This window comes from Phyllobates terribilis, unplaced genomic scaffold, assembly GCF_046119375.1.
Source record: "Phyllobates terribilis strain yellow unplaced genomic scaffold, ASM4611937v1 Scaffold_1__5_contigs__length_1240528914, whole genome shotgun sequence".
NCBI classification, from domain to species: domain Eukaryota; kingdom Metazoa; phylum Chordata; class Amphibia; order Anura; family Dendrobatidae; genus Phyllobates; species Phyllobates terribilis.
The window spans coordinates 1,034,408,845-1,034,436,570 of NW_027362761.1; the positions used below are offsets into that span (position 1 = coordinate 1,034,408,845).

The 27,726-nt window shown below is 44.3% G+C and overlaps 1 protein-coding gene across 2 annotated transcripts in view; it reads left to right on the top strand.

Moving 5' to 3' along the window:
• PDGFC (platelet derived growth factor C) overlaps window positions 1-27,726 on the top strand; it is a 388,567-nt gene that overhangs the window by 149,170 nt on the left and 211,671 nt on the right. For both annotated transcript variants that reach the window (XM_073644913.1, XM_073644921.1), the window contains exon 2: window positions 25,667-25,862. In XM_073644913.1, coding sequence (XP_073501014.1) covers window positions 25,667-25,862 — 196 coding nt within the window. The remainder of the gene's footprint in view (window positions 1-25,666; window positions 25,863-27,726) is intronic.

The following is a 27,726-nucleotide window of genomic DNA, read 5'->3' on the forward strand; positions in this document are numbered from 1 at the left end:
GGCTAGGCCTGAGGTGGTCAGCGTTTTGGCGCATATCCTACCTCCTCTGAGGATTGCTGGATGTTTTCCTGCTACTATCCCAGTTCTATGACTCCCGTTAAAACAAAGCTTCAGGTGATAAATGATGGATGAGGTGGTGGCAAAGGAGAAAGAGCTGGAGGAACAGGGACCATTCCCATCAATATCAGGCCAGTCAACCACACATGTCTTGTAGGATATGTTTCTGTACCAAAAGGAGCGGTTCGGCTACACCGTTATAGGGCATACAGTGAGTGCAATGCCTACCAAAAATTTTGAGGCACTCCAATGCCCGTTGGAAGTGACATGGAGGTCAGAAGGCCTTAACTAAACCGTTTTTTCCATTTATAGCAACTGGGTCTCCTGTACACTGTTGGCCTAAGCAGTGAATGGAAGGCTTTCCAAAATTATGAGGAACTGCAATGGCCCTTGAAACAGACGTGGATTACAGCATACTAAAAACCTTCTACCCATTATTGGGGAGTGGGTCTCCCTTAGTGTTCGTCTATGCATTGAAAAGCAAAAGCTGACTAAAATTAGGAGGAAATGCAATGCCCGTTGGAAGAGTCGTGGAGGTTAGAGGTAATTAAAAACAACATTTCAATACCCCTTGGAAGAGCTGTGGAGTTCAGAGTGGTTTAACAAGACGGTTTTAATGCCCCTTGGAAGAGACGTGGAGGTCACAGTAGCTTAACAAGACGATTTTAATGCCCCTTACAAGAGCCATGCAGTACAGCATATTAAAAACATTCCCATTATTGGGGAGTGGGTCTCCCATAGTCTTTGCCTTTGCCTTCCAAGGAAAAGCTGCCAAAAATTAGGACAAAGGAACTTGCAATGCCCCTTACAAGCGCCATGCAGTACAGCATATTAAAAACATTATTCCCATTATTGGGGAGTGGGTCTCCCATAGTCTTTGCCTATGCCTTCCAAGCAAAAGCTGCCAAAAATTAGGATAGAGGAACTTGCAATGCTAGCAACATGGACCATGGTCACCCTGGTGGTATAGTGGTGGTTGAGGCTGAGGATAAGGAGAAGAGCAAAAAACAGGAAGCGTATACCCATGTGTGGGTGTGAAGCGGTGCATGGGAATACACCTCCCAAAATAACACAGTGGATTTGACTTTGTTACTCTGCTGTCATTTGGTGGTGATGAGAAGTCTGGCCCAATCCAGCCCTTGTTCATTTTGATAAGGGTCAGCTTGTCAGCATTGTCAGTTGACAGGCGAGTGCACTTATCAGTTATAATTCCCCCAGCGGCACTAAAAACACGCTCCGATAACACGCTAGCGGCAGGGCAGGCCAGGACCTCCAAGGCGTACAAAGCGAGTTCATTCCAAGTGTCCAGCTTGGATACCCAATAATTAAAAGGCACAAAGGAATCACGGAGGACGCTGGTACGGTCGGCAAGGTACTCCCTCACCATCTTTTGAAACTTTCCACTTCTTGTGAGAGTACCCCGCGCCTCAGGGCCTGTAAGCTGGGCGGGTCTCAGAAAACTGCCCCAGAACGTTGACAGTGTTCCCCTGCCTCTGCTGGATTGGAGTTACGTCTCTCTCGCCTGTACGCCTTGGTTGGGCAACGAACTGTGACCTCTGCGCTAGCGTGTTCAGATGGGAATTTTTTTAACAGTTCTGCAGCAAGGGCCTTCTGATAGTGCCCCATTTTTGTAGACCTCTCCACCTCAGGAATAAGAGAGTGAAAGTTATCCTTGTAGCGGGGGTCTAAAAGTGTCACCTACCAGTAATGACTGTCACCCAACATTGTGACAACGCGAGGGTCACGGTTAAGGCAGCGTAACATAAAGTCAGCCATGCGTGCCAGACTGGTAACGGGCAAGACTTCCGTGTCCTCACCAAGATGACAACTGACCATGCTCTCCTCCTACTCCTCCCCCTTGTCCTCAGGCCACCCACGCTGAACCGATGGTATGACAGTTGTACAGGTACTACCGTCTACAGCGCATGATACCAGCTCCTGTTCTTCCTCCTCCTTCTCCTTTCCCTCATTGTCCCCCAATGTACGTTGGGATGAGATGAGGCTGAGCTGTGTGTAATCGCCCGCTACGGCTTCTTGATCCATCTCATCATACTCTGGCTGCAATGCCTTCTCTTTAATTCTCTTCTGATATGTCGGACATCCAGGTCCACTCCTGAGGTCTTATGTGTGGAGTCTGACCTGAATATTGATGGCCTTGTTGCAGCTGGTACTCCACAACTGCTCTCTTCTGCTCACAAATCCTTTGCAACATGTGGAGGGTAGAGTTCCAACGTATGGGGACATCACACACGAGTCGGTGTGCCGGAAGCTGTAAACGCTGCTGCAACACAGCAAGGGCGGCAGAAGCTGTAGCCGACTTCCGAAAATGATCTGACAGGCGGCTTACTTTGATGAGCACATCTGGCAACTCGGGGTACAATTTAAGGAACTGCTGAACCACGAAGTTACGCACATGAGCCAGGCATGGTACGTGTGTGATCTCGCCTTGCCTCAGAGCCTCCACCAGGTTACGGCCATTGTCTCACACGACCATGCCTGGATGTAGGTTCAGCTTTCTCAGCCACAGATCTGCCTGCTCTTTCACAGCTGTCCACAACTCACAAGCAGTGTGAGGTTTATCACCTAAGCTTATGAGTTTCAGCACAGCCTGTTGCCGCTTGGCTGAGGCAGTACTGCAGTGCTTCCAGCTTGTAACTTATGTGGTGATATCTGAGATGGAGGCTGAACATGAGGAGGAGGATGATGCGCAGGAGCTGTACACTGTGGGGGCAACTCTGACTGACATAGGGCCCGCAATCCTCGGTGTGGGGAGGATGTGTTCCGTCCCAACGTCCGACTGGGTCCCAGCTTCCACTATCTTTACCCAGTGTGCCGTCAGGGAGATGTACCGTCCCTGGCAACAAGCACTTGTCCACGTGTCCGTTGTCAGGTGGACTCTCCCAGTAACTGCGTTGTTGAGGGCACGGCAGATGTTTTGGGACACGTGCTTGTGTAGTGCGGGGATGGCACACCCGGGCAAAATAGTGTCGGCTGGGGACCGAGTACCGAGGGACGGCCACCGCCATAAGGTTGCAGAAAGATTCTGTCTCCACTACCGTAAAAGGCAGCATTTCCAACGCAAGCAGTCGTGAAATGTGCGAATTTAGGATTGTGGCCTGTGGGGCGTTGGCTGCGAATTTGCGCTTTCGTTCAAAGGTCTGGGATATGGACAATTGAACGCTGCGGTGGGACGTGGACGTTGATGCTGTTTGTTGAGAAACTGCCATAACAAGTGAAGACTGAGAGGAGGGGGCACCTTTGCATGCAGTATGGACAGGGGATTGCCTTGCACGCACAACAGGGGGTTCTCTTACACGCACAAGAGCGGAAGAAGCAGTGGTGACACCCGCTAACACTGGTCGTGGACCCTGGGGTTCGCCCCACAAAGTCGGGTGCTTTGCTGACATGTGCCTGATCATGCTGGTGGTGGTCAGGCTCGTAGTTTTGTCACCCCTGCTGATGCTGGCCTGGCAGGTGGTACAAATGGCCTTTTTGGAGTTATCAGCAGAGTCTTTAAAAAAATTCCAGACTCTGGAAGACCTACCGCTTGTACTGGCAACGTCCCTCGTGTTGGTGTTACGGGGAACGGTTGCCCGCCTTCTGTCTGTGGCCACCACACCGCTTCTTCCTGCCTGTTGGGGTACTCTGCCTCCCTCCCCCTGTGGGCTGCTGGCCTCGCTCTGCTTGTCCTCCTGCCACGTTGGGTCAGTTACTATATCATCCACCACCTCCTCCTCTTCTACTTGTGCACCACCGTGCTCCTCCTCACTTTGTGGCAATTGTGACAAATTGCCAGCGTCGCCTTCCTGTGGCTGTGGCTGTTCAAATATTTGGCCAACGCTACATGGGATCTCCTCTTCCACCACGTCAAGCGGAGCAGGCGAGGGGCCCAAATATGGAAATGGACCAGTGAACAGCTCTTCAGAGTGTCCAACTGTGGTATCAGTTGCTGTCTGACGACACTCGGCATGGTGGGAGGAAGGAGCATCAGGGTGAGGAGGAGTATGCGGTCCAGACTCACGGCTACTAACACTTGACCATGTGGAAGACAGACCGGAGGTGGTGGTGCCCAGGTGACTGGAAGTATTATCTGCTATCCAATTAATAACCTGTTCACACTGATCAGTTTGCAATATTGGTGTTGTTGTGTGCTTCCCTAGAAATTCGGTCTAGAACTGGGAGCGAGAAGATGTGGCTGTTGGTTGTGGCACATTTTCACCTTGGCCACGGCCCCATCCTCTGCACGCACCATCACCAGAACGTCCAGTTACACGTCCCTTGCCTCGTGCCTTGCCCATTGTAAATGAAGTAAAATAGCTTACACTCGCACTATCAATGGCAAAAGGGTAATAAAAAGGAGATTAGAACCATGGAAGAGGAAAACCACAGTTCTAGTTCTCTGGCCTACACCAGAATCTTTTAAACAGATATATTTGTGTCTGAACAGTCAGCAAGACACTCGCACTGTTTTTTTTTTATAGAAAAAAGGCAAAAAGGTGGATAACACCCAGATTTGAACCGTGGAACTGCAAAACCACAGTTCTAGTTATCTGGCCGAAACAATACTCTTTTAAACAGATATATTTTGTCTAAGTGTCTAAACTCTCACAGACACACTCAATTTTTTTTTGGGGGGGGGGAAATACCAAAAGGTTAATAAGACGGTTATTTGTACAGTCTGACTGAGGAAAAAAAAAAAAAGAGGATTTAGATGAAAAAAAAGGATTTTTCCTGGCCCCTGAGACCTGGGGCTAAGTCTAGCAATTTGAGCAGCAGCACACAGGACTGTAATGCAGTGTTTGTTGGCATAACCACTGCTTCTCCTATACAGCCTGCCTGCCTGATATCTGGGATGGATATTAGTCCTAAGAAGGACTGTTTGTTTGATTTGCAGGCTTTAGAGACCCTAGACTACCTATTTCGCAGTATAAATTTCTCCCTAGCTCAGCAGCACTCTCCCTACACTGTCCAAGATGGCGGCACCCGGTTTTAAATACTTGAGGTGACGCTGTGCGGCCAGCCAATCACTGTAATGCCCACAAACAACATGGCTGCGGCATTACAGTGACTGGCTGGCAATCCCTGCATGTTCATTGACTCTGTAAAGAGCGCCAAACATGCAGGGCGGAGACCCGAGCTCCCGCCCGAGTAACCCGGAATGCTCGGTGCTCGCCAAACATCCCGAGTAGTGAGATGCTCGGGCGAGTACCGAGCAGTGTCGAGCATGCTCGCTCAACACTAGTGAACACATATTTACGATCAAATTAATGCAGCTGAAACCCCGTCCTCCAGTGGCCAAAACTTTGCCTACTTACGCCTACTTACAACCAACCAATGAAATTGATAGATGGGCGGGGTTTCTTTCAGGTAAGCGGAGTTTTAAATGCTGAACACCGCCATTTTACGCCCGGTGAGAGCCATCCAGAGGCTTTATGGCTTTTACTAGGGTGCCGGCTCCCATCTTTCAAAGCTCTTTGTCTCGGATTGGTCACAATTGACCAATCGCTAGTGGGTTGCCCATTTCCATTTACTAAAATTGATAATCATAAAAAAATGATTATATTTAGCTGTAGCTATGAGATAAAGACCTAATAAGCACATAGCACATGTAAGGAGATGAATCTGTTATCACTATATGCCAGCTTACGCCATCAGATAACCTATGTAGAAGAAAATCTGTAAGAAAAGCTGTGAACTGTTCGTCATAATGCGCTCAGGTCATCAGTATTCACAAGACTAATTGGTCTGGTATTACAATACCTTCCTCGATTGTGACTCTATGTGTATGCACTTTGGCTGTAAGAATTCACATTCATTAATCGATAAAGGGTCTAGCAAACATTTTGACATGTATTTATGATCAGCATTTTCTTTTATAGATGTATCCTTCGCCGCCATGTCTGCTTTTAAAGTCTAATAATACCATACATAGTATTCATACCTTCCATGCAACTGATCTTCATTTTTTTATGATTATATTTGTGAACCTGTGCATTTTCTACATATCTGGATAATCCAAGTATTATATTATAATCACATGGTTTCAGTGGCTTCTAATTTATTTTTTTTTAAAATCTTACATGTGCTACTATTTTTCTTTTCATTATATTTGGATTAGGTGTTATTACTGCTGTTAATCTGTATGAGGCTGATGAAAGACTGGATGGGTCCAAAAGTTTTAGTATTTCGTTAATAGTTAAGAATTTATGATGCCTACTGAACTGAAATGGCCATTACCTATTGAGAGCCTTCACTACACCAAGTGTAAATAGCCATCAGTCTTGAACTTTTAAGAGAGTTAATCATTACCAGGCATGATACCGCTGCTGGAAATGAATGGAGGCTAGTCTGCTTTTCTGCACAGAAATAGTTCATTTATTTTGTAACTCAGCCTTGGCTGCCTATTGAAAGGCTTTATGCAAAAGTTGGAGTTCTCCATCTAGTGGTGATTTGGAGTACAACATCTACCTGTTTATTATGTATAGCTTATATAGCACTATTGTATTATGCAGCACTTTACCTACATTATCATCATTGGGGCTCACAATCTACATTCCCTATCAGTATGTCTTTGAATGTGGGAGGAAACCAGAGAACCTGGGGGAAACTCTCACAAACACAGTGAGAACATACAAACTCCTTGCAGATGTTGTCCTTGGTGGGATTTGAACTCAGGACCCCAGCACTTTGCAGTGCTAACCACTGAGCCACCGTGCTACCACAGAGTTGCCCCCTCCCCCTTTTTGTAGACACATCTTACATTCTTTTACGAAGGCTTTCTATAAAATTTTGGATTGTGTATTTAGCAATTTGAGAGGTCAGACACTGATGTTGGATAAGAGGACTGGACTTGGCTCGCAATATCAATTCTCATTCATCAAAAGATGTTCAATATTTTTGAGGTTAGGGAACTTTGCGGCCGGTCATGTTCTTCTGCTCAAAACTCCCCGAACAATAACTTTATGGACTTTGCTTTGTACAATGTGGCACAGAAAAGGGTCTTCCCCAAACAGTTTCCTCAAAGTTGGAAACTAGAATTATTCAAAATGTCTAAGAGGCGTAGCCTAATACTTTTATCTATTTATTTATGTTATTACTTGTCATGACACAATAGCTTTAAATGGAGTGTATCACTTGCACTATTATTATTACTTAAAACCAGATACTAACACATAATCTTTTTTTTCTGTTTCCTTTTTCTCATTAGTAGATTTTTTTTGTTTCTATTTTCTGTACATGCTTTTAATTGGGTCCTCAAAATATTTCAGGGAGCGCTTCAATCAGCTGCTTCCAGCAGGCTCACACGTGGTCCAGCTGACTCAGTGGGGTACACAACCAGTTCAGGAAGCACCACATTCAGGTCTGGGCTTAGACAATGCGTGGCGCTGGGCAAATGTTTAAAGTAGGGCACCAAATGCTGACATATTGCACCATCATCACAAAGAAACATTTCAGTTGCATTTACATTTGCTGGGTTTAGGCAGTTATAAGAGCATGATTGACAATATTGGAGTTGTTCGGTGATTGTTTCCCGGCCTCTTTACACCGGCTGATGAAGAATGATGGGCACGGGACGATCATTAGTAGATCAATCTGTCCCCATACATATCATGTTATCAGCAGCAGATCTGCAGTTTACACCGGGTGATGTGCTGCTGAGAACAATGATTTTTGTTCCGGCATTAACATGAATAAGCAGCATTTTGTTCGTTCGTTGTGTGATGTTTATACTTATTAACTCTCGTCTGTGCTGCCAGTATTTATAAATGCGGATGCTATACACATACACACACAATATGTGACACAAACATTGTATGTTACACACATATGTATATACATATATTAGACACACATGTATACACTGCACATACACACGTATATGTATACACAGAGTAAATACTTGTAAGCACAGAACACGTACATACAGATACATGCATACACGGAGCACATACATACAGATACATGCATACACAGAGCACGTACATACAGACGTATGTATACAGAGAGCACCTACATACAGATGCATGCATACATGGGGCAAATACATACAAACACATGCATACACGGAGCAAATGTGTACTACTGACGCATGCATACACAGAGCACATATATAGAGATACATACAGATACATGCATACATGCCGCACATACATACAGATACATGAATGCACAGGCACATATACATGCACATTCATATAGATACATGCATGCGCACATACATACAGATAGATGCATGCATAGGCACACATAGACATGCATGTTCAGTCGCATACATATAGAGACATGCATGCACATAGATGCTGTTATGACTGCCAAAGCACATTCACACGGATAACGTACAAACCAGGCTCGAAAAATACCTGAACCTGACAGGCCCCTGTTCAGACTAGGTAAAGCCCTTCACTGACCCTGGTCTGTCCCTGCCTGACCGCGGAGGTTGGCACCCTTAGATAACACAATGGTGCACCCACTCAACAGCGACTAGAGTAGTAGTTCCCTAATGAATAAAGGGATAATACACAAAACAATTGCAACCAACACAAACTACTGCAAAGTGAATGAATCAGACAAAAACAAAGATAACAGAACTACCCAGTACCCAAAGAAAAAGTGTATCTGTTGTGGCTCAGCAAAAAGAGACGCCGACCACAGAGAACACAGAATCAAGGGTTTGAATCCAGAAGCATGGCACATACATAAAGACACATGCATATATAAGTGTGTATATATACACGCACAGACATGCATGTACAGTCGAATACATATGCATGTGTAGCACCCTGAGGATTCGGCTGCTACAGGGGTATTGCACCTCAACCCAGAGGTGTGATATTCCACTCCCGGGTAAGGATGGAGTGTGGAACTGAGCTCAGAAGGCTGCATGCACTACACACATCCCATTTCCGGAGGGCAGACCAACGGTACTCCCACTTAGAAATGTGCAGGTACGACCGAGTCTGTCCTTGGCTGGAGTGGGAGGGGGGTGGACCATCCCAGTAGTGTAGGGGCAGATAGGGGGAGCAGTCTGGGTAGTGCTAGGAGCTCATTGGGTGCTGGTCACCTGAGCTCACACATAGAGGGAGTATAAAAGGTGGGAACCATCTAAGATCAGGGTCAGTCTGTGAGAAGTCAGCCTGTTTTAGTGAAGACTTTGCAGAGCAGTGGAAGAAAGCAGAGGAGCAGAGCAGCCCCAGGCCCAGAGTGAGAGAGGAGAGAACGAAAGACCCAGAGGGGGAGAAAGAAGGAACTCTGAGAGCCCAAATACAATCACAGGGTGAAGAGTTGGCAACAGGGTACCGGATCCCAAACTGGTGGGGGCTACAGCATACCTCAGCCAGAGACCGGAGGCCGTGGGCAGCATCTGCCACGGCCACCCACCAAATCCACCCGGAAGGCAGACCACGCGTAGGGTCAGGGAACCCAGAGTCAAGGGTTACCAACAGAAGGCCCGAGGGAGCCGGACATAGGTGGATCCGTGGTGGGGAAGGCCAGAGACGAGGACAGGACAGAAAGGGAGCTCAGAACCACGCTCCAGAACTACTTGGGGGTTGGCCGAGTCCAGGACCTGGTGGACGCAGCACGGCTCGGGTGGTCACTCAAGGCCGGAGTGACCGGAACATCTGCAGTAAGTAAAGAACCCTGAACTGCACAACCCGACTCTGACTCTCATTACCATCATCCCTGCACTTCCACAACCACCATCCTCTGCACCTGACCCCCTGAGGCTATACCCCTCCCGTTGGGGGTTATACTACCTAAGCTGCACAAACACCATCAGCCTCAGTGGACCCTGCTGCAGCGGCGGCCGAAGTGACCGCAATTCAACGGGTGGCGTAGTCGACATAAAGAACTTTAGTAACATCAGTAAGGACTGCCACACACTGAGCTTGACACCCTGGGCACGGACCGGGTCACAGCCACTCGGAGACTACAACCCCCATCTGATCCGGCTCCGGGTATCCCCAACAACACTGGCCCAGGGGGCGCGTCAACTTTGGCGTAGTCGGCAGGATTACGTGCCCGCAACAACCGGGTACTGCGTGCCTGAAGAAAAGTACATCGTTACCTTAGAAAGAAGTCTCCTGCCGGTTCTGGAGGGTCCCCGCCATCGGGCCCCATCACAGGTCGTTTCCCGCCGGTTGTCCGCCATTTGCAGCTTTTTCCCGCCATCCATGGAGTTTCCCGCCACTGGGAGACGATTCCCGCCATTTCCAAGGATTTCCCGCCTTGGGGGAGCGGACGCCATTATGGGCGTGCCAGAGGGTGGCAAGAGGCCACCTCCCATCGTGGGCCAGGTCGAAGAATGGCGCCAAAAGCGGAAACCGCCCCCACCAACAGAGACTGTGATGCTGGAAGTGTCCATCAGCGTAAGAGAACTGCCCCTGGAACTGACAATCACGAAGTTGCCCCGGGACCACCCTCGATGTGGGCGGAGACAGAAGAAGAGAACAAAGATGGGTGTCGCCTGGAGCAGTCTGGAGAGAGCGCACCCGGAGACAAGACGTCTGGAAGAGAGTCCAGAGAGAGCCTACCCGGAGATGGAGGGAGAGCCAGGCAGCACCGACCCAGCGGTCAGGAGCCTGATGCGGGCCGCCACTCCAGGCAGCACCGACCCAGTGGTCAGGAGCCTGTTGCAGGTCGCCACTCCAGAAGGCCTGCTGGAGATCCTAACACAGCTCCCCCGAGACCGGGAGTGTGCACAGACTGCGCTGGAGGGCCTCGCACAGAGGTTGGCCCGGGTGCAGCGAGAGACGTTGGCGGAGTGGAGCCGAGAGATGGCCCAGCAGACCGAAATCCGTCAGCGGAGCACGCCACCCGAGACGAGGAGACAGACCGCCTCTGAGGATGGCGCAGGAGGAATGAAGGCAGGAGACGGCGCCGAGAAGGGAGCTGAACGGATGGAGGCAGGTAAAGGGGACGTCACTACCCCGAGCCGGGAAATCGCGTGCCTGCCCCAGCTCCCCGTCGCAGAGCCCGAAGTACCCCTTGCCGTGCCCGTCGCTGCAACGTCACCGCCGCAGACTAGGCCTCAACCGGAAGCCGCGACCCCTGTGACGTCACACGCCTCGACCCCGAGTGTGGCCAAGCAGGAAGTACCATCAGCCTGGTCGCAAGGCCTAGAACCCCCGGGCGCCGCAATACCAACAGCGCCCCCTACCTCCGCGGAGCCCCCGGCCTGGTCGCAGGGCCAAGTAACACAGGGCGCCGCCGTTCTTACGGTGCCCTTTACTTTCAAGGTGCCCCAGGCCTGGTCGCAAGGCCTGGTTAGCCCGGGCGCCGCTACCACCACGGCGCCCATAACACCTAAAGTACCGCACCTGGGTGAGGACCTGTTCGCCCAGCATACGTGCCCGGATGGGCAGCCCTTCGTATGGCCCCAGGAATACATCCAGCTGGAGCTGCAAAAAGCAAGGGCCATGTGCGAACCCCTGATCCCGGCTCCAAAGCCCATGAAGAGGATCTCGCCCCCGCTAGAAGAGACCCAGTTTGAGTGGGATCCCACCGGAGAAGACCTCATGGGGTTCACTCAGGAGACTCGGGCAGCCGCAGCGGAGCGTGCAGAGTGCTGCCGCCAGCAGCTCGAGGTCTTTGAGAGGGAGCGGAGAGAGAGGCGGGTCCGGGAACAGCAAGCCCAGATAAGGAGCGCGGAGCAGAAGAGCCGGACCAGGAGAGACCCCCGTGCAGCGCATGGTCCCCGTACCATCGGGACTGTGATAAAGTTCAATCTGCAGCATGGGTGGGGTTTCATCAGGAATCACCGCACCCCAGGCGACGTCTTCGTGACCAGGAGAGACGTTGAGTCCCACCTACCGGAGGGACACAGAGGTCGTGACCTGTATTTAGGGGACGAGGTCACCTTCACCCGGCACAAGTGTGCCAAGGGACCCTACGCCCTCCATGTGCATCGCCTGACGGAGGAGGAGCTGCGGTGTGAGGAGGAGCAAGAGGACCCGGACGGGTCTGAAACTGAAACTGTCCACAAAGAAAGAGCAGGAGGACGCCGTCATTGAGTACGGTAGTGAAGAGACTGTATAAAGTTACCCGTCAGGGTATAAGAACTGTTACTTAGTTAAAATATAGTCCCCGTTGGGACCAGCCAAGAGTGAACTGTTAACCCCGTGTGTCCCTATTCCCACTGACCGAGGACTGAGAGCGGTCAATCCTCCCTAATACCTGGCCGAGGACTGAGAGCGGCCATATCCCCTTGTATATAGTTGCGCTTCCTAAAGCGCCCCCTACCGGTTTTATAGGAAACCGTGTTTCTTCAAGAGACTGTCGCACTTTACCCGGTCACAAGTTGCACCGTGACCGGAGGTACCAGAGACAAGAATGTTTTTATGAAAAGTTTATATGAAAAGTTTATGCTGCTGATAATGTTTTATATGTTTATATGTTTATGTTTATGAAAAAAAAAATTGTATGTTTTGGATGTTGTTTATATCTTACAGCCCGAGGACGTGCTGTGATTTACCAGGGGGGAATGTAGCACCCTGAGGATTCGGCTGCTACAGGGGTATTGCACCTCAACCCAGAGGTGTGATATTCCACTCCCGGGTAAGGATGGAGTGTGGAACTGAGCTCAGAAGGCTGCATGCACTACACACATCCCATTTCCGGAGGGCAGACCAACGGTACTCCCACTTAGAAATGTGCAGGTACGACCGAGTCTGTCCTTGGCTGGAGTGGGAGGGGGGTGGACCATCCCAGTAGTGTAGGGGCAGATAGGGGGAGCAGTCTGGGTAGTGCTAGGAGCTCATTGGGTGCTGGTCACCTGAGCTCACACATAGAGGGAGTATAAAAGGTGGGAACCATCTAAGATCAGGGTCAGTCTGTGAGAAGTCAGCCTGTTTTAGTGAAGACTTTGCAGAGCAGTGGAAGAAAGCAGAGGAGCAGAGCAGCCCCAGGCCCAGAGTGAGAGAGGAGAGAACGAAAGACCCAGAGGGGGAGAAAGAAGGAACTCTGAGAGCCCAAATACAATCACAGGGTGAAGAGTTGGCAACAGGGTACCGGATCCCAAACTGGTGGGGGCTACAGCATACCTCAGCCAGAGACCGGAGGCCGTGGGCAGCATCTGCCACGGCCACCCACCAAATCCACCCGGAAGGCAGACCACGCGTAGGGTCAGGGAACCCAGAGTCAAGGGTTACCAACAGAAGGCCCGAGGGAGCCGGACATAGGTGGATCCGTGGTGGGGAAGGCCAGAGACGAGGACAGGACAGAAAGGGAGCTCAGAACCACGCTCCAGAACTACTTGGGGGTTGGCCGAGTCCAGGACCTGGTGGACGCAGCACGGCTCGGGTGGTCACTCAAGGCCGGAGTGACCGGAACATCTGCAGTAAGTAAAGAACCCTGAACTGCACAACCCGACTCTGACTCTCATTACCATCATCCCTGCACTTCCACAACCACCATCCTCTGCACCTGACCCCCTGAGGCTATACCCCTCCCGTTGGGGGTTATACTACCTAAGCTGCACAAACACCATCAGCCTCAGTGGACCCTGCTGCAGCGGCGGCCGAAGTGACCGCAATTCAACGGGTGGCGTAGTCGACATAAAGAACTTTAGTAACATCAGTAAGGACTGCCACACACTGAGCTTGACACCCTGGGCACGGACCGGGTCACAGCCACTCGGAGACTACAACCCCCATCTGATCCGGCTCCGGGTATCCCCAACAACACTGGCCCAGGGGGCGCGTCACATGCACATACATATGAATATACAGTCACACACAGAGACATGCATACACAGTCATATACATACAGAGACATGCATTCACAAGCCCATACATACAGATGCATGCACAGTCACATTCATACAGACACATGCCGGCACATACATACATATACTCATACAGAGACATGCATTCACAGGCACATACATACAGATTAATGCATGCACATACATAAATGCACGCTATAGAATACTTACCAGTCTTCTCTTCTTCAGTTCTTCTAAACTCTCGCACAGTTCAGGGCTTGTCATGACATCATGGTCACAAGACTGTGATGTCACCAAAGGTCCTTCAGCAGTCTCACCATTGGAAATTAGATTGATAATACAGAGCTATTATCAATCTAATTTTTTCTGTAGATGCCAAGGGCCTCTGGGTGAGTGTGGGGCCCTATGCCATTGCCCAGTTTGCTGGCTCTGACCACAACTAACTGCTTTTAGGAGGCTCACACATGGTCTTTTACCTTAAGTGACGCTGCTGACCTGAGAGACAATGTGTTAGTTTGCTTGAGGCAGCTGAGTGAAGCGCTCCCTGGAATGTTTTTTAGACCCCATTGATACTCCTGATGAACCTTCTACCAATGGAGGGGAAACATGTTGAGATGAGTATACAAATCTGAATATGTGTACACTGTGATTCAGGGTACTTTGATTTTACATGCATTGATCCTTTAATCATCTCAGTATCTGAACTGAGACGAGTCAACTAATCTTAAATTATATACAGTTAGGTCCATATATATTTGGACAGAGACAACATTTTTCTAATTTTGGTTCTAGACATTACCACAATGAACTTTTAAACTAAACCGTTCAGATGCAGTTGAAGTTCAGACTTTCAGCTTTCATTTGAGGGTATCCACATTAAAATTGGATGAAGGATTTTGGAGTTTCAGCCCCTTAACATGTGCCACCCTGTTTTTAAATGAACCAAAAGTAATTGGACAGATTAAATAATTGTAAATAAAATGTTCATTTCTAGTACTTGGTTGAAAACCCTTTGTTGGCAATGACTGCCTGAAGTCTTGAACTAATTGACATCACCAGACGCTGTGTTTCCTCCTTTTTGATGTTCTGCCAGGCCTTCACTGCGGTGGTTTTCAGTTGCTGTTTGTTTGTGGGCCTTTCTGTCTGAAGTTTAGTCTTGAACAAGTGAAATGTATGCTCAATTGGGTTGAGATCAGATGACTGACTTGGCCATTCAAGAATATTCCACTTCTTTGCTTTAATAAACTCCTGGGTTGCTTTGGCTTTATGTTTTGGGTCATTGTCCATCTGTAGTATGAAACGATGACCAATCAGTTTGGCTGCACATGGCTGGATCTGAGCACACAGTATGGCTCTGAATACATCAGAATTCATTCTGCTGCTTCTGTCCTGTGTCACATCATCAATAAACACTAGTGACCCAGTGCCACTGGCAGCCATGCATGCCCAAGCCATCACACTGCCTCCGCCGTGTTTTACAGATGATGTGGTATGCTTTGGATCATGAGCTGTACCACGCCTTCTCCATACTTTTCTCTTTCCATCATTCTGGTAGAGGTTGATCTTGGTTTCATCTGTCCAAAGAATGTTCTTCCAGAACTGTGCTGGCTTTTTTAGATTTTTTTTAGCAAAGTCCAGTCTAGCCTTTTTATTCTTGATGCTTCTGAGTGGCTTGCACCGTGCAGTGAACCCTCTGTATTTACTTTCATGCAGTCTTCTCTTTATGGTAGATTTGGATATTGATACGCCTACCTCCTGGAGAGTGTTCTTCACTTGGTTGGCTGTTGGATACCCTCAAATGAAAGCTGAAAGCCTGAATTTCAACTGCATCTGAATTGTTTTGTTTAAAATTCATTGTGGTAATGTCTAGAACCAAAATTAGAAAAATGTTGTCTCTGTCCAAATATATATGGACCTAACTGTATATTAAGATCTGTGGCGTAACTTGAAACTTGTGGACCCCATCACATAATCTCCAATGGGGCCCTCAACTGACAAAGCTCTTTTAATATTAATAGTCTTTTCATATGAAGCAAAGGGACCTTTGGGGCCCCCCTAGTTTTTAGGGCCCTGGTGTGTTTCCAACCCTTACACCTCTGTGAATAGGGATAACCTGACTCACTATGAAGCTGGGTTTTGCTATATAGGCTAGTCTTATGCTGGATCCGTGGTTACCGAGAGGTCAGCAATATAAATGTGGAGTTGGTAATATTATCTACAGTTTTAAGGAACAGTATGAGTCACAATGGGGCCAGCATTTGGTTAGGTGGTCGTAATTTGCCGTTCATTATAGGGTGCCAACCTTTATGGCAAGGAGGGATTAAGATCGGGGTACAATAAGATTTGTGAGGACTCATCTAGTTCTGACATAGTGATAAAGCTTACCCTATGTTGCAGTGATATAGAAGATTGACTAACATGGATGTGTCTCCATCTGCAGTAACACAGGTGAAAGCTTTACCTGTGTCTATTCTGACTGTACAGGTCATGGTTTAACTTGTGTATAAGCAACATAGATGCAAAGTGATCTTGTCTCCTCAAAGCCCTGTGTGATATTTTTGGTATGGATACATTACGACTGGGAGAATGCTGGTAATTGTGTATATGTTTACTGAGCCCTGCTGGTGTCACAAAGCCACCCACCATTTTGCTGACCTTCTGTTCCCCATCAAAAGTAACTTATTATAAATATATTGTATGTCTATGATACTTCAATTAAGTGCCCTTTTTAAAGGGGCTTTTCTAAGAGAAAAGTTTTAATCACATTTGAATCAATAGATCTTGGAATAAAAATAAGTTCCACAATTGGATGTGTTTAAATAAAATGCTCCTGTGCTGAGATAATCTTATAAATGTTCCCCTTCTGTGTACTGTGTAATGGCTGTGTCTGACCGTACAGGAACATGGTCTGATCATACCACAGCTCCTGGGCAGGGGAGGAAGCAAAAGAGTATACAGACATTACAGCATGGGATCACAGCTGATTCTATCTGTGAGGTAAAACATTGCTTAAAAACAGTCAGGGAAATGTTCTACCTCACAAAAAGAATCAGCTGTGATCCCCTGCTGTAATGTCTATATTCTCTCTTTTGCTTCCTCCCCTGCCCAGAAGCGGTGGTATTACTATTTACAAACTACCTAGCAGGGGCACATTTATAACATTATCTCAGCACAGGAACATTTTTACAACACATCCAATTGTGTAACTTATTTTTGTTCCAAGATCTATTAATTAAAATGTACTTTATTCATAAGAAAACCCCTTTAAGGAATATTAAATACTAATATCATTTTATGAGATGATTCTGGGTTCAAATCCCACCAAGGGCAACATCTCCAAGGAGTTTGTATGTTCTCCCCATGTTTGCATTGGTTTCTTCGCACACACCAAAGACATACTGATAGGGAATATAGATTGTGAGTCCCAATGGGGACAGTCATGATAATGTCTGTAAAGTGCTGCATATTATGATGGTGCTATTTAAGCAACGCATAATAAGTAATAATGTTAATCACACTTTATTGCCTATCACTTGTATATTGGTTGCAACTTTACTCCTTGGTTTCAAATATGATTCCACTAACAAACTACTTTGCTATTATGCTCCACATGCTTTACACAGCAGGTGGAGTTTCATCACAGAGCAACTGCTCTACTCTAAGTACTATTTAGGGGGAGCAAGTCACAAATCAGTGACGTAAATCTACTGTCCTCTTATCCACTCTGCAAAATCTGTGTATCTTATGTGATATGATTCCGACTATTTTTTCTGCCTCCTTCTTATGATGGGTTCCTCCTTGTCAGCTCCACCATGTACCAGCAGGCATGGTAGACAGTCAGGAATACACTAGAAATTCTTCAGACAGCACACACAGTGAGAATGGAAAGGCAGTGTAAGGCTGTGTGCCCACTATGCGTTTTTCAAGCATTTTTGCCTCGGAATTTCTGCAGCGAAAACACTTAAAAAAATGGCTGGCAATACGTGCCCCATGGTCCCCAATGATAATCCGCATGTGCTGTGCACATGCTGCGGAAATTTCCGCTGCGGATTATCATTGCGGAAAAATATGCAGCATGTCCATTAATTTTGCGGACACGCAGCATAATCGCCGCCATGGACTTACATTGGACCGCGTGACATCCGCATCACTGCATCTGCACAAGCGGATATCACACGGTTCAATGTGTGGATGGTACCCAGGTCTGGAAGAGAGGAGACTCTCATCCAGACCTGGGTACCATAGAAACTGTAAAAAAAAGAATTTAAAATAAAAAATAAAGATTATACTCACCTTCCGATGTCCTCCCGGTGTTTTCTCCCCTCCGTCTGGTTTGTTGTATGGGTCGCAGTGTTGTGAAGGACCTGCCATGACGTCATTGAGTGATGTGACCTGTCACATCACTCAATGACGTCACCGCAGGTCCTTCCCACCACCGCGAGCCACCCAAGACACCGGACGCAGCAGAGAAAACACCAGGAGGACATCGGAAGGTGAGTATAATCTTTATTTTTTATTTTTTACCTTTCTTCTTATTTTTTTTTTTAACTAACTTGGTCACACTACTATAAATCCATGCCGGTTGCATGGATTTATATAGTGTGAACAAGTTGTCAAGCACTTTCCAAGTGATGCTAAAATCGCTTGGAAAAGCGCTTGATAACCCGCATGCAGAAATGCATGCAAAAACGCTTGACAAATGCTTCTACCTGGCGGGAAAAACGCATGTAAAATCCGCATGCGTTTTTCCTGCCAGGGAGAAGCGGAAATAATATGCAGCATTTCTGCATCGTGGGCACATAGCCTAAGTCAGAAAAGCTTTAGAATTCTGCAGCTAATTATTGTGGGGAGCTAATTACCTACTATATTGTTGCATTGCATATCTGCAGCTGTGTAGACCTACTGAAGAACATGGGGTGCGGAACTATGTGGTAAGGAAGTGTCTGAGAGTTGTCAGACTAGAGATCACGTGACCTAGCTGCATAAAATGTTAAAAATGTATGGTTGGAAGTGAACTGAGGTGAAAACAAATACATTTCTAGAATATTGCTGGTTTAGCATTTTATATGAAAAAATAATTGTTAGGGCTTGTGCACTCAACTGTTGAAATAGGATGAGTGCTATCCTTCACTTTGGCAGATGGCATTCTCCCCCATGTTATTCTATGGGGCTGTGCACATGTCCGATTCAGACTAGGTCCGAGGAAAAAAATCGCAGCATGCATCATTTGCCTCCAAGAATTGGATGGCACTCGCCCATTCAACTCTAGGGGTCTGTGGAAAAAATCAGGCTGACAATATAGAGAAAATGGATAAACTTTTTTTTCCCTCCACCTCCGAGAAAATTTCATCACACTAATCACACTCTGATTAAACTCTGATTACAGCCTGATCAAACTGTGATTCGCATAATTGGACAGACTTTCTCAGATGAGAGAAAAGCGGTTGTGTGACCTGAGCCTTGGACTGCTACTTTAAATGCAACCTACCAATTTTTTCACATCTCCTATGCAGCCCTATGTGTTTCTATGCTGACAGACTACAAACAAACTCCGCACTCTGATGCTGCAGTCATATTCCCCCTATGTCTTGTAACATAAGGAAGTAGCTGACAGATACCCTCACTTAAAAACATTAACATGCTTCACAATTTTGAAGTAACCCTAACATTAGTATCATTAGAAAATTCCATAACCACCTATTATTACACCACTAACTGGTTACACATAATCTAGACTAGTCGGCCAGTCCATAGTACTGTAGTCCTATTCGTTCTGCTGCTACAAGGTTTATTACAGATTGACTCAGTTTAGTGATTAGTAGTAGTGTTGAGCGAGTATGTTCTATTAACCCTTTCACCGAGTATGCTTGGGCCGATCTCCGAGTATTTATAGCTGCTCGGTGATATGTTTGAATCGCTCCCGTGTGCATGATTTGCGACTGTTTGACAGTTTTATTACATGGGAGGAATGTCTATTTCTTACACATTCCTCACATGTAATAAACCTGTCAAACAGCTGCAAATCATGCACATGGGAGCGATTCAAACATATCACCGAGCAGCTGGAAATACTCGGAGCTCGGCCCGAGCATACTCGGACAGAACATACTCGCTCAACCCTAATTAGTAGGTCAAAGTTGACTTTGTACACAGTTATAGGTACCGTGGATTTATTTCCTGCTTTCTGAGATGAAAAGATCATAGTCTAATTGTTAACCTCCCTCCATACTTATGAAACCATAACTGATGGTAGTTTTTTCAATAATTAATAGTTACATATCTTCTAAACTAATCAGTTTTACTTTCTTTACACCATCGTTAATCTTTCCTGTAGAATTATGAAGCACTTGAAAAAAACATATACAGTCTTCTAGGGGTGATCATCTCAAAGAACAGGTCAGTATGCAAATTATATTCTGGATAAGAGGGTGACCTTAAAGAGTTTTTTTTTGAGACATTCACTGTATATATACAGTTTTGTGCAAAAGTTTTAGACAGGTGTGGGAAAAATTATGCCAAATAAGAATGTTTTCAAGGTTAGAAGTGTTAATAGTTTATTTTAATTTTTTTTTAGCTAAACGAAAGAGGAATTTAAATCAACTCGATATTTGGTGTGAGTTCCCTTTGCCTTCAAAACAGCATCAAATTATCAATTCTTCTAGATCCACTTGCACAAAGTTTTTGAAAGAACTTGGCTGGGAGGTTGCTCTAAACATCTTACTTGACTAATTGCAGTTTTTCTCTGGGTATAGATTTACACAAGTCCTTCTGTCTCTTCACACAGACTCAATGATGTTGAGATCAGAGCTCTGTGGGGCCATATCATTACTTGCCGAACTCCTTATTCTTATTTCAGCTGAAGATAGTTCTTAATGACATTGGCTGTATATATGGGGTCATTGATCTGCTGCAGAATAAATTTAAAGCCAATCAGATGCCTCTCTGAGGATATTGCATAATAAATAAGTGGAAGAAAAAGGATATTACAAGTTTAATCAAACATTTAAAAAGTCATGACAGTGTAGCAGAGAGCAGGAAACAACATGGCAACGCGTTTCGAATGCAGCACAGCATTCTTCCTTAAGGCCTTGAGAAAGATCGCTGTGTTGCATTCGAAATGTGTCGCCATGTTGTTTCCTACCCCTTGCTACATTGTCATGTATTTTTAAATGTTTGCTTAAACTTAGAATATTTTTTAACATTCATTACCATAAGTTGGAATATCCTTTTTCTTCCATTGCCTCACGTTTTGTTACAACATCATTCTGTTCTTGCTGGACTACAGGACATGGTTGGTGAGCTGGCACTAAACTTTTTTATCATAATAAATAGGTATCTGCCTGTATTTCTCAGCATTGAGGGCACCATTAATCTTGACTAAATTCCCAACTCCATTTCCTGAAATGCCGCCCAAAACTTTCAAGGAACCTCCACCATGCTTCACTGTTCCTGCAGACACTCATTATTGTACCACTCTCCAGACCTTCCTAAAGAAACTGTCTTCTGTTACACCCAAATATTTCACATTTCACCTGGTAATCCAGAGCATCTGCTACCATTTTTCTCCAGCCCAGTTACTAAGTTTTTGTGTATCGAGGAGTCACATGGCCTTGTTTCCATCCATTTCAAAGGTATGGCTTTTCGCTGCAGTCGTTCCATGAAGACCACTTCTGGCCTGTCTTCTCCGCACAGTAGATGGGTGTAGCTGGGTCCCACTGGTTCCTGCCAGTTCTAAGCTGATTGCACGCCTGGACAAATTCCGATTTTAAAGGGAAAAAGGCATGATATGTCTTTCATCTGCTGCACTAAACTTCCTTCGTCCACCACTACATCTATAGTCCTCAATGTTGTCTATTTCTTGATGTCTTCATGGCTGAGAAATACAGGCAGATACTTATCTATCATGAAATACCACCAGGGAAGTGTTTGAAGGGATCCAAATTTTTTCTCCAGCAGGACAATAACCCCAAACATACAGCCAATGTAATTAAGAACTATCTTCAGCCTAAATAAGAACAAGGAGTCCTTGAAGTGATGATATGGCTCCCACAGAGTCTGATCTCATCATTATTGCATCACCCTGGCATTATATGACGAGACAGAAGGATTTGCGCAACTCTATATCTGCAGACGACCTGAGTTTAGTCCTCCAAGATATTGGGAACAACCTCCTGCCAAGTTCCTGACAGTGTACCTGGAAGAATTGATGCTTTGTTGCTATTTTTAAGACAAAGACTGTCCACGCAAAATATTGATTTGATTTACATTTATCTTGTGTTTATTCACTTTTCATTTTGTTAATTGATAAAATAAACTATTAAGATTTCTATTTTGAAACCATTCTAAATTTGCAGGAGTTTTTTCCACACTTGCCTAAAATTTTGCGCAGTACTTCATATATACAGAAAATGGAACTGGCAATGTGCATGAATTGCAAGCTTAATTATATTAGGCAAGCAAGTTTTTGTATAGATGAAGTTAAAACTTTAAACTGTAACATTGGGGGCAGCACTGCACTCTTTTAATTGGGCAACCCATTTCAGGAAGTACAGTCTTCACCTCTTTCACTTCAGTCATAAAGCTTCAACAATTTCATTTTGTGATATGGTTTCGGTTCTGGTACACAATACTAAATATACCCTGTACTAAACAGAATAATTGAGCAGAGTGTTTTCTTTATTTCCAGTACTGAACAAAATGGAAAAGCAAGCACATTAATATGAACAGATATATTTAGTGTAGATTTCCATTCAGTCGTCTGCAGCAGTAAAGCTGCCTGTGATCGACAGATCATGCCGTGAAAGAGCAAGAACAAAGAGGTATTAAAGTTTAGGACACAGTTCTCAAGTTACACTTTTCCTTGCAAAGTCATATTGTAATGGGTCATACGCGCTCCCTGTGCCAGAAGACAATGTGCAAAAGTAATCACACTGCTTCTTACACTGAAACATTCCTGCACTGCGAGACAAAGATAAAAGTATACGGACTGAAGATAAACTAGTGCTTTTCATCACAGTAGATCTCTTTTTGGAAAGTTACTTTAAGGGTATAGAGCAAGATTTAATACAAAACTTTGTGGATTTTTCTACTTAACGGAGCTCCAGGTGTGTTTCATTCTAAACTTTCCTTGACATTTTATGGTTGATTTTATGGTAGACTAGTTTAGCTTCTCAAGCACCCATTTTGTCTCTTGAAAACTGAATATAACTCATTCATCTTTGATGTGTGTGGTCTCCTGTCTCTCCAGTCTGCTGAGTGTCTAAGCTGCTTCAAAATGACTGATAAATTCATTTCTCTTTTCAGAAAGTCACACAGAGAGAACTATGGGAGCAGATAGACAAAACACCTTTATTCATTTTGTACTTTTGTGTGACCTCTCGGTTGTACTGTACACTGGAGACATGTGCTTTCCTTTGAATTTATTTCCCCCTGCTTTGTATTAAGTATAAAAAAAAAGCTAGATCCTTCAATACGGGTGCTTTTATTTTGTTTCCCATTCTGAAATCTTACTAGAAGACATTTTGTCCATAAAAGAACCATACATCTCAGAAGTAATATTAGGCTCACCATTTATACACTGGAACCTCTCCAGATTTATCGTTGTTGACATTTCCTTGGCTGTCAGATTGGAAATCACACATCAGCCATAATTTTTAATCCTATCATTGTTTCAACCACTGTTTTCTCTCTTACTTCTTTTTGGTGAGAGATCAAGACTTGGTGTGAACAGAGGATAATATCTGTTTTCAATGAAAATATACAAAGGAGGTGGCAAGAAAACCTGTCATCTGCTTTCATCTACTTAATGTTGGCAGAATCATACATTATTTCATAAGACTTTATGGTTTAAACAACTTGGGTGTCCTCTAACTGAACCAGTGTATAATATGTCTCAGATAAAACCAACTAGCTTCACTCAAATGTTATTTTCTGCAGAATCAGGGTGGCATTCATCACTGTGTATATATTACAGCCATACGAAATCATTAGCACATGCCCATATCAGGTCCACTCGTGATACAAGAAACTGTTCATGCTTAGATTAATCTTATTCCAAAAGCCGGACCATTGCCAATCAACTGATCATCATGGTGGCATAAATATTGAATTATCACTACTTTTCTAAATTCTATTACTGTAAATTCTAACATATAAAATCCCCATGAAAAACATACATTTTATTAGATATGTAATAAAAAGATTCCATCACACAAAACACACGGTCAGGTCCCTAATATATAGTATAGGGCAACGCGGAACAATAATACAATTGTAAATGCACCCTAATAATCCCTATAGATGGTACTACCTGGCCGTGGAGGTGATCACCATAGTGTTAAGAGTAAATGGTACCCCGTTCAACGACGGCTGTGCCAAGAGTGCCCTAGAATTCCCTGATAGGATATAGTCAGATATTTAGATACATGCAATATAATATGATACAAAAGAAGGGTACCTAGAACAAACCAAGCCCAGGGTGCTACCAAAATTCAAACATACTGTATATGAAACTGATATCTCTCAAATATTTGTACATCCAAAATTATCAGGTTATATACTACTCAAAAGGGAAAGTAAAGTACTTCATAGTAACAGTATACATCTGTTGTACTAAGCCATCCACACACTGCGCTTCAACGAGTTTCATTATCGAATAACAGTTCATTAGGGAGAGGAATAATGGATGCCCATTGGATGCCCAGCAGATAGTGTGGGGGAACGTTTTTATTGCATATCTAATAAAATGTATTGTTTTTATGGGAATTTGGTATATTAGAATTTGATGATTAATTTAATTCCTCTTCTCAAATGTAAAGTGCTGCAGAATATGTTGGTGCTATATAAATAAAATTATTATTAACCAATGTTATTATTATTATTTAGCGACCTTCGGCTTGATCTCGAGCCATTGTGACTTGATGGATGAATGCTCTGTAGTATGATCGATCTTGTGCAAGCCTATATAGGTCTACCAGAGTCTTCTCTGCCATTATCTTGATAGTGTGAAGCCACCAGGTTGCTGGTCTTCTTAGGCTTGTTCCTTTTATTCTTCCGACTATGATATCTTTCTCCAGTGATTGCTCTGTTTGTATGATGTGTCCAAAGTAGGAAAGTCAAAGCTTGATAATCCTTGCTTTCAGTAATATTTCTGGCTTGATTTGTTCCAAAATTCATTTGTTTGTTCTTTTTGCCATCCATGGTATAGATAACAATAACCGATGTAAACTTGTTAAATTTTATTACTACCAAAATATCCAAACTTTAACTGTCAATGAATGTTGTATTTATTTATACTTTGTATTATCATCTTTAATTATATTTGTATTTTTTATCCTGTTATAACATACTCTTTAGTTGTCAATAGAAAATATATGTGCCCATCCATAGATTTGAATAACGGAAGGAAAATAGTGAAATTGACCTTTGTTACTTTTTGATTATTGGTGTAATTCCACGATATCACGTTGAGTCTGTTAAATGGAAATTGTGATATAATAGGATGCTTTTGATCTCTTTAGTAGTCATACAATTAGATACACATAAGCAAGCTGAACATATCTGCAGGATATTTACAGTAAGGGTTGGTACAATGCAAACTTCCTAGTTAGATTTGAAAGCAGTCATGTAATATTTAATCAGATAAATTGTGACTACGCGGCATTAGAATCAAAATACATGTCATGCAACTATTGCAAACATATGTTAGGGAATTATTTGTTATATGAAAAATGATATTTTCCTGAAAATGTGGTATCCGACCAGGAAGCTTCATCTTAGTTTTTATCATGGAGCCCACCAATTCGATGCTTTGCATATCAATGTTTGTAAGTGTACCATGCAGCTATTAATTTGTTATATATCTTACATTTTAATTATCGTCAACAGGAGTTCAGGATCACCAGCATGAGAAGATTGTTTCAGTTTCATTCAATGGATCAATTCACAGTCCCAGGTTTCCCCATTCATACCCAAGAAGCACTGTGCTGGTATGGAGATTGGTAGCAGTGGAGGAACATTTAAGGATACAATTGACCTTTGATGAAAAATTTGGTCTTGAAGACCCAGAAGGAGATATATGCAAGTAAGTACTATTATAGTTATATTAAATATATATAAATGAAAATGGTCTTGATGAGGGGTCGTGGTGTAGACAGACGATTCTGATTTCATGAAGAGTTGCATACCTCTTTATGAATCAGGAGTGCCTGATGAGCAGAGTGTGCCTCTATGCACTACAGCAGATATCTTACACCAGTACCAGAATGGAGTAATATTTTTTGGGTAAGGAACACCACAGCTCATCATGAGTTAGACGAGCCGCAGCAAGACACCCAGTTACGCCATTGAAGTGTAGCTGGGAGAAACTTCCAAGAAAACACCAAAAGTCAAAACCTTTTTGCACAGCTCCTAAGTTGTGCCAAAATTTTTCAACTTTAAAAGCACTTTACACCATAATTCTGGCAAAATTGCTTTGATGAATCTGGGGGCATAATATTTACAGGGTGGCTTAAAACATGGATATGCCCATTTTAAGGAGAAACTTAAGAATCTGCCATCAATTTTATAATTGCATGTAACACAAACTGCTGAAACACTCACGGTAAAAACTATCACATTGACCAAACACTGATGAGAATCCGATCCAACTCTGATGGAAATCGGTCTCTTTTTTTTTTTTTTCAAACACAAGAAAAATCAGACATCTGAATGAAGCATAATTGCAATGGCAATTTTGTTACTTAGAACTTCTTGGTTGTGGGATAAAAGAAAATATAAATATAAAACTATTTCTGTTTTCAAAACATGAATGTAAGATATAAGATGTCTTCCATACAAAAGATTACACTTTTTTATTTTCATACTTGGGAAACTGAGAACTTCAGTATTGTTTTTACTTCACTTTATACCAGCTGTTTGTGACATTTAATATGCACCGTAGCACTTACATGTCATACTGATATGTTACCACTTGAGGCTTAAAGATCAAACAAGAAGAAAATCACTGCATCCACATTTATGTTCCACATAAGCCTTTGCATCTGTTTCTCTCTTTTCAGCTACATGCTGGACTATTATATATATCATGTTGCATGTGAAACACAGTGTTCCCAGACTGATTACAGTAATTGAAAATTTTTTACATATGTGTATATATATATATATATATATATATATATATATATATATACACAGTGTGTGTATATATACAGTACATACCAAAAGTTTGGACACACCTTCTCATTTTAAACATTTTTCTGTATTTTCATGACTATGAAAATTGTACATTCACACTGAAGGCATCAAAACTATGAATTAACACATGTGGAATTATATACTTAACAAAAAAGTGTGAAACAACTGAAAATATATCTTATATTCTAGGTTCTTCAAAGTAGCCACCTTTTGCTTTGATGACTGCTTTGCACACTCTTGGCATTCTCTTGATGAGCTTCAAGAGGTAGTCACCGGAAATGGTCTTCCAACAATCTTGAAGGAGTTCCCAGAGATGCTTAGCACTTGTTGGCCCTTTTGCCTTCACTCTGCGGTCCAGCTCACCCCAAACCATCTCGATTGGGTTCAGGTCTGGTGACTGTGGAGGCCAAGTCATCTGGTGTAGCACCCCATCACTCTCCTTCTTGGTCAAATAGCCCTTACACAGCCTGGAGGTGTGTTTGGGGTCATTGTCCTGTTGTAAAATAAATGATGGTCCAACTAAACGCAAACCGGATGGAATAGCATGCCGCTGCGAGATGCTGTGGTAGCCATGCTGGTTCAGTATGCCTTCAATTTTGAATAAATCCCCAACAGTGTCACCAGCAAGGCACCCCCACACCATCACACCTCCTCCTCCATGCTTCACGGTGAGAACCAGGCATGTAGAGTCCATCCGTTCACCTTTTCTGCGTCGCACAAAGACACGGTGGTTGGAACCAAAGATCTCAAAT